At 42.1% G+C, this 16,861-nt stretch overlaps 1 protein-coding gene and 1 long non-coding RNA gene across 2 annotated transcripts in view; both read right to left on the bottom strand.

Annotated features, from left to right (window-relative positions):
- The window catches only part of LOC126419108 (uncharacterized), a 266,337-nt gene extending 249,672 nt beyond the window's left edge, over positions 1–16,665 (bottom strand). Inside the window, exon 1 of the long non-coding RNA XR_007575936.1 lies at positions 16,591–16,665. This is a non-coding gene — a long non-coding RNA (uncharacterized LOC126419108). The remainder of the gene's footprint in view (positions 1–16,590) is intronic.
- Positions 16,666–16,759: 94 nt separating this feature from the next.
- The window catches only part of LOC126419621 (neuropeptide F receptor-like), a 91,643-nt gene continuing 91,541 nt past the window's right edge, over positions 16,760–16,861 (bottom strand). Inside the window, exon 6 of the mRNA XM_050086808.1 lies at positions 16,760–16,763. Within this exon, the coding sequence (XP_049942765.1) occupies positions 16,760–16,763 (4 nt within the window). The remainder of the gene's footprint in view (positions 16,764–16,861) is intronic.

Below are 16,861 nucleotides of genomic sequence, written 5' to 3' on the forward strand. Positions count from 1 at the left end.
CGAAGTCGGCGTTCCTAAACATCCCAAAGGTCTTTTATGAGATTCAGGTCAGGATTCTGTGGAGGCCAGTTCATTACAGGGATGTTACTGTCTTGTAACCACTCCGCCACAGGCCGTGCATTATGGATAGGTCCTCGATCGTGTTGAAAGAATGCAATCACCATCCCCGAACTCCTCAAATGTGAGCCTGTGATGTGATAGTGCCACGCAAAACAACAAGGAGTGCAAGTCCCCTCCACGAAAAACACGACCACAACATAACACCACCTCCTCCGAATTTTACTGTTGGCACTACACACGCTGGCAGATGTCGTTCACCGGGCATTCGCCATACCCACACCCTGCCATCTCATCGGCACATTGTGTACCGTGATTCGTCACTCCACACAACGTTTTTCCACTGTTCAATCGCCCAATATTTACGCTCCTTATAGCAAGAGAAACGTCGTTTGGCATTTACCTGCGTGATGTGTGGCTTATGAGCAGCCGCTCGACCATGATATCCAAGTTTTCTCACCTCCTGCCTAACTGTCGTGGTGCTGGCAATCCTGATTCAGTTTGCAATTCCTGTGTGAAGGTCTGGATAGATGTCTGCCTATTACATATTAAGACCCTCTTCAATTGTCGGCGGTCTCTGTCAGTCAACAAACGAGGTCGGCCTGTACACTTTTGTGCTGTACGTGTCCCTTCACGTTTCCACTTCACTGTAACATCAAAAAAGTGATCCTAGGGATGTTTAGGAGTGTGGAATTCTCGCGTACAGACGTATGACACAAGTGACACCCAATCACCTGACCACATTTCAGGGTTGTGAGTTCCGCGGAGTTCCCCATTCTGCTCTCTCACGATGTCTAATGACTACTGAGGTCGCTGATATGGGGTACCTGTCAGTAGGTGGTAGCACAATGCATCTAATATGAAAAACGTATGTTTTTGTGGATGTCCGGATACTTTTGATCACATAGTGCCTCTCTCTAAAAAAATAAAATAAATAAAGATCTAAATCTCTATAAGACTCTCTAAGACGCAGGATCAGATCATCCGCAACACGTAACCTTTCTTGTTATAATAAGTCAGTTCCTTTAGATGAGAGGTCAACGCGTTCTACCACAATGCAACCGGCCCGGTTTCGATTCCCGGCCGGTTGTGAGATTTTCTCTGTTTTGTGTTGTCCTACTCATCATTAAATCTTATCGACACGAAATCTGCCAAGTGTAGCGTCGACTTAAAAGACTTGCAACTCGGAGACCGAACTTCTCCATTGCCATCAATGCCACAGCATCATGTCTTTTCATAGTAATGAAGATACGATTAATCAGACACATTATGTTCCTAATATTGTGAGTTACATACGTTATATAGATACTGCAACATATTTGGTTTCATAGCAGATATTTTCATTGTAATCATGTTTGCTGAATACACCATTTACGTCATTATACATAATCTGATCTCACTGCAGAAACGTTGATGTACCGTTCGTAATATTCTCGCAGTAATCAATCAATTCCTTATCACAATCAATTCTACTTACTCATGTAGTTTTCACTAAGTTGTTTTCTATGCAACGTTTACAATTTTTCGCTTATTTATTCGTGTGTCTGTGTGGGTGTGTCTGTGTGTGTGCGCGTGTGTGTGTGTGTGTGTTTGCTCGCTGCCATAATCTAATAACAACAGACGACTTCGTTGATAAAAGTGGTCGGGCCAATGACCTAGAAAGAAACATCTTTGGACACGTGCTAAGTATCTAAGAAGTTTTCATTCGTCCATATATCAATTATTGCTTCGGACTAAGCAAAATGTTAGTACCAAAATGATTTATAGTTCTATCTTGAAATTTGGGAAACATTTAGTGTTCGCTGAAAGAAGAGTCGGGGACTTCTATAGAATGCACTTCTTTTTGTGGATATAGATGTGAACAGATTAATGTGCATATTGTCAGACTATCAGTCTGAAACCTCACTTTTGTGATCTACATTCTGGAACAATGCACAGGGTAATCTAAGAGGAAAATTACGAACATGTTGAGCTACGATTATTTGGTATTACAAAAGTTTCAGAAATAAGTGGAGCAACTGGTAAAACAAGACAGAGATGAGCTGCGTGCCGGCTCTTATCGGTAAGTTGCCAGTGCGCCAGCGACGTCGCTTGTCCGTCACTGTGTGTCGGATTCCGTGGCGTCGCGATAGGGGCGCGCGAAGAGGCGGGCCTGCGTCAACCTTCACTCGGTCTGTAGTAGTCACTGCTTAGTCTCACCTGTTTGTTATGTTTGTAGACTGTGCTTCGGATGGACTGCAACAATTGTGTACGCCAAGTATGAGACAGGTTGACTTCTTCTGTTTGAGTTTTCAAGAGTGAGGCAATGACTATAGGGATGCATTGTTGCATTATTCCATGGTCACTCCCCGTGGGTGGTGCGTGGCCAACCGAATGACGTTTATTGTCGAACAAGTCTCAAACACTTGCCATTGAGTTAAGGTAGATGGATGCTCGGCACGTAATGCAGCGATTGGTAAAGTGCATTTACATTCACCACCACTCCGGAATCCCATTGAATCTGATGAGCCTGAATTTTATTAAACAGCAAGCTGCTATGACAGACCCATCGAAGATCAATTTACTTATGGTGCTCCTGGGCGGATATTGTTGGAATTAAAAATAATTAAGTGATTATTGTTGTTACGTTGAAAAGATGTGCCCTGTAACGCCATGTGGCACTTTGCCAGTCAAATGCAAAGTCTTGGGTACCGGCGCCGAAGGCTGTAAACATGTTGTCACATGGACGTCTAATGTGCTGAGAACAAACTTGTCATTTTATGTGAGTATATGTACTACTTTAGCAACTTATGAGAGGCAAAGTGTGTCACTGATAATTCAAGTGACTTTTAGTTTTATGTAGCATTTGTCATCGTAATGCGTTCCTTTTCATGTAGATGTCCAGTTGTATTCAGAATATTCCTTATTGATGTGAATAAGTTAACACCGCAGACGAATATTGAGCGTTGGTGTAGAGTGGAGGCTGTAATTGTTCTCGGCTCGAATTTCATTTTCATTCCTGTTTAAGATTTGCAACAAATGTCAATGTCCCCTTTTATGTAATGATTTTGTTACCTGTTTGTAACTGTGCTCTCTTGCGTTGTAGTAATTTCGGCTGCTAGCATGGGTTACTTTCGTAACTGAAGTGATAATAATATGACCATGGTTGGGAAACCGTTTTAGAATGGTGTACCTAACCATTACATACTTCAGAAAAGGATATTTCATTTAATGATTGAAATGATTTTTTATTTGTTAGTTGTAAAAGCGTATTCTGAATACACTTTTAAATACTGATTTTTATGTTTTTAATATTATATTTAATACCGATTCTAAACATTTTGAAGTTGTTTCGTTAATATTTAACTAACTTCCCTTAAAGATTATGCCTTTGAGGAGCAAATATAATATGTGAATGAAGTTGTTTTCTGGCCTACCATAGCTCGCCGCTCCATATATTGCTATCATTTCAAAAGAAATGAAGTACATAAATAAAGCGCAATTGAGAGTAATAACAGAGGAAAATTAAAGTGAACGATGAGATCTTAAGACGAATGTAAGGCACTGCAACAGATAAAAGTGCTGTTTTTAAATTCTTATCTCCAGCTGACAAGAAAGGAAATGAAAATAAATAACAGAACAGGAATAAACGTGCAAATGAATTAGATGCCAATGCCAATATGCATAAATAATGTAGCCATTCCTGTTGATTATGGAGTTATAGAACAACTGAGTGTTATGCGTGCTAGGTGGGGAAAAACGTGTATTAAACAACATTACTAAAACAACCCAGACAATGAGAGGTGGATGAAGTCATTATATCTAAGGAAAGGCTTATGACCGAAAGGTTTCAGTTTGGGAGACAGACATTGCATAGCAATCTGTAGTTCTCACAGTTTTATGTTATCATCCTTTACCAGAAACATCTACTCAACAGAACAATCTTATCTGAGTCACCATCCATCATTTAAATTAAACATCGGCTCGCAAACACAGATATCCACTGTAAAACTCGTTAACTTCATCGTATGCTGTATCTATAGATTAAATATACACACATATAAGTAAATTATAGTCGTTCTCTCACTACAATATATTGGACCTCGGAGAAATATATGAATTTCAAAATAAAAAAAGTTTGTATACCTTTAAAATATAGTATTACCCTTTGCACGCCTATATTTTTGCAGTGGCTGCATTATGATCACTTCCGTAATTTACAGCTACTGTTCATCTGTAACGAATCAGTGTCAGTCGTATTTATTGTAATTTTTCTAGCCTAGAGTTCACGCTATTATATACACAGATGGTAGGTGCTTTGTGAGTAGTTTATAAGCCTTCCAGAGAGTATTTATTTGTTTTATACAGATAGGAAAAGGATTTCTAGCCACAGTTAGGATAATTTCGTTTCAGAGACACCGACATGCTGGCTGTTAGGAGTACTACTGTGTGGTTAGTTACATACCTCTCCTGAACGTTATGAACCATCATACAATGCCACAGTTTGTTACACAAGCTATGTCAATCTCGTAACTGACTTACAGACATCTCGTCCATGGAGCAGGTTTATAAGGCGCTTTCACCTTGTCTTGAGGCAGTGGACGATGAATTCCCAACTGTAAAGGCCGATAAGAGTTGGTATTGACTGGGATATCACATCTGACTTAGTGAAAATTCACTATCCTAAACATTTTAAAAGAATAGGGAAAATTAGGCAAGTAACTTGCTATTGACACACCGTAAAACTGCAGAATACGTACGGGATTACAAAGAAATCACATTTCATGAGAAGCAAAACCTTCTGAATGTGGTCATTAAAGCTAACTAGCTGTCAGAGCACAAAAAAGGCGAAAATTCTCGTCTTTAAACGACACTGACAGAAAACAGGGGAACCAGCCGCCTTCCTCAACAAACATTTTGGCATGCGAACACTTTCGCGTTCTTTTAACACAGAGGATTCTCAGTTCTTTCGACCAGTCTCTCCTTGTAGCGAAGCCATCATACTCAGCATCTCCCTATCACTGCCACTGTCTATATGCAATACGTCTCTTTAACGCTGTCTCCTTTTTCTCCCGTTGGCACTTTGTCCTGTATGTCTCTCTCATTGTGACTGTTTCCATCTCACTCACTCGCTGTTTCTTACCACTGTCTCTTTCTAGTCCGCCGCTCGTGGTCGTGCGGTAGCGTTCTCGCTTCCCACGCCCGAGTTTCCGGGTTCGATTCCCGGCGGGGTCAGGTATTTTCTCTGCCTCGTGATGACTGTGTGTTGTGTGACGTCCTTAGGTTAGTTAGGTTTAAGTAGTTCTAAGTTCTAGGGGACTGATGACCATAGATGTTAAGTCCCATAGTGCTCAGAGCCATTTGAACCATTTGTCTCTTTCTATGCCACGTTAACTGTCTCTGTTTCACACTGCTATTGATTTGTTCCTTTATATCTCTCTACTACTGCCACTGTCTCTCTCTCTTTCTCGCTTACAGTCTTCTGTCTTTCTCTTCAGTCACCATAGTTTTCTCTTCACATATGTCCTAGGGGAGAGTCTCCTCGAGATTTCGACCCCTACACCGTGAAACTAACACTTGGTTATAAGGGATGGGGTAAAGTGGACAAAGGTTCACCGTTCGGTGAGGTGGGCGGAGGGGGAGTTACAGACGCCCCAAGCCTATGCATCGTCTATGCTCATCTCCCTGTATCATTTCCACTCCCTCCTCTCTCTTGGGCTTCCACCACTAGTGTCTTCATCCACCTCTATTTCTCTTTTACTGCTGCTTTCTCCCACCAACACTGTCTCCTCTCGCTTTGTCTCCCGTTGGCACTGTTTCCTGTTCCTTCCACAGCAGCCGTATCTCTGCTACTCTCTCTCAACAAAAAAAGTGCGAATAATTAGCATGCCAAAACTTTTGATGAGGATGGCTGAATGAGGGCTGAGATAGTTGGTTCCCCACTGTTCTGTGCGAGTTGTTTAAAGAGGGCCATATTCACCTTTTTTTGTGCGTTTCTGAACTGGTTCCATTCTTATCCATGTTACAGCAAAGTATGCTGCTTATGTGAAACAACTTATTTAGGTCAATTAACACTAACGTTTTGACGTTTTATTTACATACTTTGACACATTTACATACTTTGATACATATAAACAACAAATAAGTACATATAATATGAAGTCAACACGTAACTGTCTCCCATCAAAAACAATTTCACTTTAAACTACTGTACATGAAAGTGGAAAACATTTTTAGAATAAACCAATGCCAAAATATGCGGTGTTTGATTTGCAAGTACAAAGAATTCCGTATGATAACTCTTTGTGATATGCTTAGGCCAGGTGGCATCATCAAATAATTTCCAACTGAAGACAGCCTCTACAGCCGTAAAATGACAGTTTTACTGAGAAACGTCGCCATATAGTTTTACTAACTAAAAACAAAGTTTGATGACATCAGAATCATTGTTACGACCGCAGAACCATTGCCGTTTGTTGACTACGACAGCTAAAATTACATTTACACCTCAGACCAGATATTATGTGTATCTTTTTCGTGCATTAAACTCTGTGTCTCGGTAACGAACAATGATCTGTAAAAAAAATTCAAGATTCCCAGAGACCATCATCTTAAGAATATCTTTAAAAAATTTCGACGATTTTCCAGGAACAGAAATTATAGAAGTTGCCATCCTCACGATTAGCACACTTGGTATCCAAAAAGTCAGGATTTTTTGCTTGTGTCATGATAACGGATACATACGTTCGAAAACCGGAAAACGGAGTTTCTAGATAAATGTCCAAAGAGTGTAGAGTTAACGTTTGAGCCAATTTCTACGATTAGTTATTATGGTAATTGTGGCTCACGGCTCAGAACCGGACAAAACCGGGTTTTTGAGGTTTTCTGCCTAAGTACGGTAACAGTGAAACTTTAGATTTCATTAACAGATAATGATGTCGAAAAAATTTACAGGGTTCCCTGAGAATATCAGCTTTAGAATATATGGTAAACATTAAGATGATTTGCCATGAACAGAAATTATAGGAACGACCATTCTCACAATTCGTACTTTTGGTACCCAAAAATCGTGGTTTTTCGAGATTTCTCAGGAATCGCCCACGAAGAAATGGAGCTTTTTAAGCCGTCTGTCCCACCCTAGACCACACCTAAAGCAAAAGAAGCCAACCGATTTCGTAGATAAGCCTGGGCTCCAAAAAGTGAGTAATGTTTGATTTTTGACCCTGTACTCTACGATAGCTACAGTATACCAGATCTTCCGATACATATAGAAATGGTCACTAGGCCAGGGTCTATACAAAACACTTGACCTCTCCATCTCTGTGATCAACAGAATCCAAAGTAAGACCGCCTGTAGTATTGTATTTTCACACATGGCCTTTAGTACTTGCCTCAAATGGCTCTGAGCACTATGGGACTTAATTTCTAAGTTCATCAGTCCCCTATAACTTAGAACTAATTAAACCTAACCAACCTAAAGACATCACACACATCCATGCCCGAGGCAGGATTCGAATCCGCGACCGTAGCGGTCGCGCAGTTCCAGACTTTAGCGCTTAGAACCGCTCAGCCACACCAGCCGGCGGCCTTTAGTACTCATTACTTGTTTCCAGACTTGTTGTGAATGTCATTATGCACACAGTTTCAGATTGACAGTCCTCGAATATTGCTGAAATACTGCTGATGATGATTTTATGGCAATTCTTCGAAATGTTGGCTGCGTGCTCTAAATGTTACCATCTACATTACAAAAAACTATTTACGATTCGTCGCTGTAAGTAAATAACAAGGGGTATTATTGCAGTTGACATATTATGACAAAAGCTGTAAACAGCATTTTTTGCTCTTCCGAAGATGAGGGAATAAACATCTTCAGCACATAAATAACACTTTCGCTGGTTGTAGAGTTCCTTCATTTTCATTTATTTTGTGCGATTCGTAGCGTTCGTGGTATCAGTCAGCACTGCTTCGTTTGCCAGTCAGATTGAACAGACTATGGCACTGTGGAGACAATGATGATAGCAGAGAACACATTCCCGAATAATGTAAACCTCGACAAGATCGACACCTTCGGTAGTTTATAGTCGTTTACGATTGATGGAACGTCAAGTACTGACTGCACTCTATCTGATCTTGTTCCACTACTTCAAGAGTACTTAGTGATACGGGCTGTCGGAAACAGTCTCAGATGGGTGCACGTAGGGCTCAGTCCGTGGGCCGATTTTTATGACCTCATTACTCGTGCATTCCTATAATTAATGGAAGGGTATGGTGACAAAGACGCCACGGAACCCCTGCTGACGGTATTCTTGTGTTTATTGTTGGTACCTCGTAGTCAATCATTGGGAGAATCAATAGCATGAAAAATAGGGGCCCGCATCTCGTGGTCGTGCGGTAGCGTTCTCGCTTCCCACGCCCGGGTTCCCGGGTTCGATTCCCGGCGGGGTCAGGGATTTTCTCTGCCTCGTGATGGCTGGGTGTTGTGTGCTGTCCTTAGGTTAGTTAGGTTTAAGTAGTTCTAAGTTCTAGGGGACTTATGACCACAGCAGTTGAGTCCCATAGTGCTCAGAGCCATTTGAACCATTTTTTTGAAAAATAGGAAGTGATAATATGTGGATACGAAAGCCCTTTAGTTACGAGGGAAAATGCCAGCGGATAATCAGCCTCCAAATAAAATCGCGAATTTATTACTAGAAAAATTGCCTGCTGATAATTAGAGGCACAGATGATAGGCTCAGCTTTTGGGAACGTTAGAAGGTAGTGGCGCATAGGACAGCAAAGATATTACACGCACTCAGGTAATTATACGAGCTATCACATTTAGGGCAAAGCAGCCCACGAAGCAAGTTCACCACTGCTGTTTCTTCTATACACTCAGTGTTGTCTACCAACACTAATACATCGCGTAAAATGAGGTTTTCAAATCCTGGAAAATATCTTGTAAAACATGAATAACCTCGAATAAATGACAGATTGTGACAGTTAACATGCAGAAATACGGAAAAAATATCACTGGGGAAACGTCGCACAATCAGTACTCTCTGCCTCTCGGAGTTCATAAAAAAATGGTTCAAATGGCTCTGAGCAATATGGAACTTAACTTCTGAGATCATCAGTCCCCTAAAACTTAGAACTACTTAAAGCTAACAAACCTAACGACATCACACACATCCATGCCTGAGGCAGGATTCGAACCTGCGACCGTAGCGGTCGGGCGGTTCCAGACTGTAGCGCCTAGAACCGCTCGGCCACCCCGGCCGGCTCGGAGTTCATACTCCTGGTTGCATAATCTGTATTGTGGTGAGACTTCCAGTAAAACTAATCTCTTTCTGAATTGTGAAACATGATTTGCATGACAATGCTAAAACCCAAGCGGCTAAAAACCATTTGCTTCTACCGGAACAGATCTTTTGCCACAACAGAGGTTCGTGGGGCAATCTTGGTGTTCAGGACTGCTTCCGTGGACGGTCCGTAAGTGGTTCTCAGGATGTTCCTCTTAAATATCAACCTAAGATACTAAGCGGCTGCCTGTTGTATAAAATAGGGTGACATAAAAAGATCGCTAAGTATTTCTGCAACAGAAACCCAACACGAACTGCAGCATAATCGCTGGCAGGAAAATGCTTGGCAGACTAAATGAGACGATTGTTTCTTGCATGAATACAATATGTAACAAAATCCTAATAGAGGAGCAGGTGAATCACACTTGGGATATGGTTCAATAATTGTCGAACTGCAGCCTTTATAACGTGCATGCACAGCGATTGACAAAAATATGGAAACTAAAACATAATAAATTTCTATGCCTAATACGGTGTAAGAAACACCAATGGCATTCAAAACAGCTTCCACTCGTGTATATGGTTTTGAAAGGAAATCTTATACCATTCCTCCTGCAAAACAGTGGAAGTTCAGGTAACGATGATGGAGGTGTGTAACGATACGCATGCTTCTCTCTAAAGTAGACCACAAAGGCTGGGCAATGTTGACCTCTGATGACCCTTGGAGCCAAGCGAAATGTGACAATTCATATTCGTGCTCACGAAACCAGTCCTGAACACAGCGAGCTGTGTGAACAGAGGCCCTGCCGTTTTGGAACCCAGCATCATCGTTGGGGAACAAATACTGTACTATGGGATGTACCTGATCAGGTAAAATGGTCACATTGGCATTAATGCGACCTTGGACCCATGGAATACCACGATATGGCTGCCCAAACCATGACTGAATTCCTGCCATGTTTCGCTCTTGGCAGTAACCACTCTTCATCTTAGGTTTGGGACGGCGTACACCAGATGTAAACTCTGCCAGATATTGGTAAGAATGTCAAACAAGACTGCTTTCATTGTGCCTTCGGCAATACGTTTATGTATTATGGGTATATGCATCACTAATGTGTTGTTTTGGAATTGCAGCTAGCCTTGTAATTCCCAACTTATGGTGCTGTTTTCGTGTTTTTATGATACTGACAGTGTTATCGAGTGCGACATTTAGTTCAGCAATAACTTTTGCAGCTCTCGTTCTCTTATTTTTCGTCACAATGATCGTCTGTCAACATCGTTCTCACTGACCTAGAGGTTAATGTTTTTCACTTTCCCTGAATGCGGTAGAGATCTTCGATAAATTGACGTATGAAAACTAAATGAAGTCAAAATTAAAGTGAGGAGGGCCTTATCTGAAGCGTTCAACAAATTCGAATGCAGAATTTTGTCTACCGACTCGACAGAAAACCATAAAATGTTTTGGCCTTACGCCAGATCAGTAAACGGATGACACTCTAAGACAATAATGTCATGGAAGAGGAGGATGACACAGAAAAGTTTGAAATACTAAAGGTCTCTTTCCAAAACTGTTTCACAGAGAAAGATCGGGCAATAGTTCCTCCTTGATATAGTCTACGAATGATAAAAGGACAGATACGGTAATAAGTGACCAAGGGCTAGTAAAGCAACTGAAGTCACTTGACAGACGAAAGACTACTGTATCTGACCGGATACAGTTGCAGTCTAACAGATTATGAGAAAGAACTTACCACCTCTTTGAACACCAGTACACCGCACGTCTCAAGAGCAGTGAAGCATAACTAGTGATTGGTAGAAAGGAAAATCATTCCTGTTTTCAAGAACGGTCATCTGCCAGACGCACGAAATAGTAGGCCTACATCGCTAAAGTCGGTCTGTTATAGAATTTTGGAACGGGTTTTATCACATTTCTGCAGACCGGAAGTCTCCTCTTTAGGAACCAATATGGGTTGCGGAAACAAAGATCGAGTGAAACTTCGCTCGTTCTATTCGTCTACGAAACCCAGAAAGCAGTGCATACCAGCGTCCAAGTGTACACCCTGTTAATTGAATACTGAAAGGCGTTCTACATCTACATCCACGTACACATACCGCAAGCCACCATACGATGCTTGGTGGAGAGTACCCTGTACCACTGTCAGTCGTTTCTTGTCCTATCCCACTCGCAGATAGAGCGAACAGCAGGTACCTCCATCCACGTATACGCCATGTTCCTTGACTACCAAAAGGCGCTCTGTATTTCCATCTACATACATACTCCGCAAGCCACAGTACGTTGCGTACCACCACTAGCCGTTCCTTTTTCTGTTCCACTCGCAGATGGCGCGAGGGAGAAACGTCTATCTATATACCTCTGTGTGATCCTTAATTTCTCGTAGCTTATCTTCGTGGCCCCTACGCCAAAAGTATGTTGACTTCCTGCTTTCAGATTCAAATGCCGTCTCTCTATACCTTCTCAGTATTGTTCTTCGAAAAGGATGTCACCTACCATTCTGGGATTCCCATTTGAGTTTCAGAGGCACGTCTGTGTTGTTCGAACCTACCAGTAGCGACTGTAGCGGCCTGATTCTGAATTGCTTCGATGTCTTCCTTCAACCTGACCTGGTGCGGATGCCAAACACTCGAGCTGTACTCAAAAATAGATCGCTCTAGCCTCCTATAAGCGGTCTCCTTTACAGATGAACCACACTTTCCTTTCTCCTAATAAACAGAAGTCGATAATTCTCCTTCACTGCCAAAATACCCACGTGCTTATTTCATTTCCCATCGGTTTGCAATATTACGATCAGGTGTCTGAACGACGTGACACGGTCAAGCAGTAAACTACAAACATTACAGGTTTGTTTTTCCTACTCATTCGCATTGTTACTGTTTTATAGAGCTAGCTGCCATTCATCGCACCAACTAGAAATTTTGTCTAAGTCATCTAGTATTATCCGACAGCCATCCATCTGCGACCCCTTCCCATACCACAGCATCATCAGCAAACAACCGCAGATTGTTGTCCACCCTGTCCGCCAGATCATTTACTTATCTATAAAATGGTAGCGGTCCTATCACACTTCCCTGGGGCCTTCCCTGGGGCACTACTGACGATATCTTTGTATCTGATGAACACAGTTCTGCACAACCGCCTCATAAACAAAACTCGAGCGTACGGAATATTAGACCAAGAGTGTGACTGGATTGAAGAGCTTCTGGGGAACAGAATATGGCGTGTCGATCCGAATGGAGAGAAGTCTTCAGAAATAAAAGTAACTTTGACCGACCTCCAAGGGAGTGCTAGAAGCTGGGTACTTTTCACTGTGTATAGATGACCTAGTGGATAATGTGGGAAGTTCCATGAACCTTTTCTCGGATGATGATATGTTACGTAAAGTGGTCGTAGCCCTGGAAAATGGTAGTGAAATTCAGGAAGACCTTCAGAGGATGGGCGTTTGGTGCAGAGAGTGGCAAGTGATCCACAACATAAAAAACTGTAACGTGTGGCGAATTCATAGAAAGGAATATCTTTTGCTGTATGATTACACAGTTGCAGAACAATCACTGGAAACATTTACTTCCATAAAACACCTAGGAGTACGCGAACGGAGAGGTTGGAATAGAAATGACCACATAAAATGATAGTGAGTAGGGTAGATGCCGGATTGAGATTCACTGGAAGAGTCCTCAGCGAATGTAATCGATCAAAAAAGGAAGTAGCTCAAGTAAAATGCTCATTAAATATTGCTCATCAGTCTGGGACCCGTACGAGGTAGGACTGATAGAGGGAATAGGTTTATTTATTTTGGTTTCGATATGCCAGATGCCTTACAGTACAATACACATTCAGAATGGGAAACTTAATTAACATGCAAATGTAACAAAACATTATTCACTACAAATTTAGTTATACATATAACAGTACTTATAAACCTATAGGGCATACATGTTGTCATTTGTCACAAAAATTAACAATTAAACACTTAAATTACAAAGCTAAGAAATGGCAAGTCTATGAGTCTATGCAGATCCTCTAATGAACAGTCCCGAAAACCATGAATTTCACACTCGATTATGTACTGCATCGTCTGTATTTCACCGCAGTCATAGTGGGGATCGTCCACGTAGCCCCATTTGGTCATCAGCTCGTTGCACCGTCCAACACTAGTTCTAATACTGTGTCGCGCCATCCAGGTTTTTCGAGGGATGTTGAGGCCAGGAACACAATCAGCCGGGTTCTTAATGACGTGTCCAATGTTAACATCTGCTTGTTGCCGTGGGTTTTTCCATTCTGCTATGGTATCCCTATTGTTCGAGGAGTGGTTCCAGAGGGTGATTTTTGACTTTAATCGTGTCGGGCCATGCAGATCAGCGTGTATTAAGTGTGTGGTGTCAGCAGCAATTTTTTGAATTTCTCCTTGGATTGCGTGTTGTCTGCGGAGTGAGGGAGGTTCAGTGTTTGCCAGCTCAGAGAGCCATGGTGTTGGGCCAGTTCCAGTTATTGTTCGCAAGGTGTCATTTAGGCGAACACGTACTTTATTGACGTCCGAACAGTTGGCCCGTACAGGTGCACAGTATTCTGCAACGCTGTAGGCTAGAGCCAAGGAGGAAGTGCGAAGTAACGTAGCATTAGTCCCCCAAGTACAGCCTACGAGTTTCTGGATGATATTGACTCTGCCTCTGAGTTTTTGGCTGACGTCCTGCAGGTGTTCTTCGAACGTTAGGCTGCGATCCAGGCTAACACACAGGTATTTCGGTGCTCTTTCATGTACTATATGATAGCCTGCTATATTCAAGCACAGCTTCCTGTCTGATTGTTTGTTATTCAGGTGCATCACTGTGCTTACCGTTTTTGATGTATTAAGTTTCAGATGCCAGATCCTCTAGTAGTTAAGATGCTGCACCAAGTACAATTGTTCGAATGACTCGCCATACAAAGCAATAGCTAGATCATCGGCATATGCGAACTTTCGTGATTTGAGTTCGGCTTATGAGAGATGTATAAATTAAACAGTAAAGGAGCTTCACAGAGACTTACGGCAGTCCATTATTCAGGATTCGGGCTTTGCTTGTTTTTCCGTGAAAAACTACTCTGTGCTGCCTTGAGGATAGCATATTATAAAAGAGCCGTAATGACTTCTTACATTTGTCTACTGTAGTAAGCTTGTACAGCAACCCTTTAAACCATACTGGGTCTTATGCAGCTGAGAGACCTATAAATATTACAACGGTATTTTTTTTTTTTTGTTCTGAAAACCACGTTCAATATGCGTGGTTAGTGTCAGGACTTGATCGCAGCATCTCCTCTTCGACCTGAAACCAGCTTGCTCCACGGGTATTGCTGCATCTATTAGGTGGGTCACTCTCTTTAGAAGAATTTTCTCGAGAAGTCTGTATATCACACACAGCAGAGAGATAGGTCTGTAGCTCTTGCGATCTCTCTTGTCCTTCAAGATAGCTATTATCTTTGACTCCTTCCATTTGTTTGGGATGTCTCCAGTTTCAAGTGTCGCGGAGAAAAATGTTTCAGAGCAATGTGCGTGCTCTTGGACCTAGGTTCTTTGGAAACGCCGGCAGGATTCCATCAGGTCTGGCCGCGTTCCTTGATTTGATGCCATTTATTGCAGTTATCAACTCTTCAGAGATAGTGCTCACAGTGTCTGACTGTTCTGCGCAGTTCTTTAGTGCTTCAGCTATGAGATTTTATGAGATTTTCAAAGTCCTTCTTCTGTTGTGTAGGGACATGGATATTAGAGTTTTCAATAACTGGGCTTATTTTATTAGGGTTAACAGCGGGAGATTAGTGGACTTTCTATGACTGGTACCTGCAGGCCAATCTCCACAATGACTGGTGACTGTTGGCTTTTCGGCAGAAATGTCAAAACAGTTCGCTTTGCTTGCATTGGTTTCCCGTCATTGCTAGTCGTCACAAAACAGAGATCTGGCAAAGGTGAAGTTTTCCATGAATTCTACGTAAATGTGTCCTTGTCTTTAGTATCGTATATGTGTTGGATATTGTGGACATCAGCCCAATATGCTAGCTGGAGACATTGGCCATCATAGGAGTGGTATTCCCATCTGAAATGGTGAGAACTGAAATCCCCAACGTACACTGATGGGTGGCTTACATCAGGAAGAAGAGGAGATGCCCAGTCTTTGGATGGAGATTTGTGCACTTTGACTATCGTTGGCATTTACTTTTATCCCTGTGGCAAAGCCATAGGGATAGAGAAGGGAATAGAGATGATCCTAAGAAGAGCAACAAGTTTCTTTACAGGTTCATTTAGTAAGCTAGGAAGTGTCACGGAGATGTTCAGCGAAATTCAGTAGCAGACGCATTAAGAGAGGCGTTGTGTCTCACGGTGTAGTTTACTGCTAAAATTCCGTGGGCGTACAGTCCTAGAAGAGTCAACCAATATAGTGCTTCCTCCTACGTATATCTCGCGTAAAGCCCACGAGGATAAAATCAGAGAGATTCGAGCCCAAGTGGCTTACCAGCGATCGTTCTTCCTGCGAACCATAGGCAACTGGAAGAGGAAATTGGAAAGTGACATTGATACGCGAATTACCCTCCACCACACACCTAAAAGTGGCTTACAGAGTCCATATGTGAATGTAAATGTAGAAAGACAAAGCTGTTCGGCTACTTAAGTTACAGAAGCATCCACAATACGAGCACCTAGAGTTTTCTCACGTTAGAATTCACTTAGCCCCGACGTAATGGAGGTACCATTATAGAGAACATTGTCATGACAGACATTTGCAATGTATTGCGGTCATTACACATGTGCCTTTCGTGGTCAAATACAACAGTGCCTCCTGCGTGCTTGGCTAGCCTCTTCATTTACGTTCGATCAGGTATCTCTCGCGGTGTTCCATATATTTGTCCAGTCATTACAGGGAAACAGTGATTCCGTCAGAGATGCTTTTGTCGAAACGGAGATAGGACCATCCACATTGTACTTGATGGATACCTTTTGAAGTAGTTGTTATACAACGCAGCCAAGAGAATAACCCTGTTACAATGGAGAAATTGGAACATATAACAGTATTCCTAGCATCATCTTAGCAGAATATGATAACAGGTTGCAACTAGAGACCAATTGGGGTGACGCGTGTTGACAAGCCGCGGAGTGCGGTGTGTAGTGCAACCAGTGCGCTGTGAGACAGGGGAGTGTCAGGTGTTGGTAGAGAGGAAAGCAACAGAGTGAGGTGTGAGTGCATCACTTAGTGCAGCATAAACTCCCACATCCAATGGCCTTCATCTCACCAGCACATCAGCCGCCTGGGATTTCCTCATCCTGCTCCGCCAGCGATGCGTACCACCACACACCGTGGCATCTGGCCTTTAGTGGACGCTGCATACACAGAGAATTGCAAGAGCTTTCATATATAATTACCTCTAGTTATAGCATGGGCTATAGCTGCAGAACTAGACACTAGCTGAAAGCGTACATTAATGTAAATGTAAATTGCTACACTGTGAACACGTTGACGAAATACTAATTAATTGATACACCAACATTTACATATTTGTAGGA

Source organism: Schistocerca serialis, chromosome 9 (assembly GCF_023864345.2).
Source record: "Schistocerca serialis cubense isolate TAMUIC-IGC-003099 chromosome 9, iqSchSeri2.2, whole genome shotgun sequence".
Classification (NCBI taxonomy): Eukaryota; Metazoa; Arthropoda; class Insecta; order Orthoptera; family Acrididae; genus Schistocerca; species Schistocerca serialis.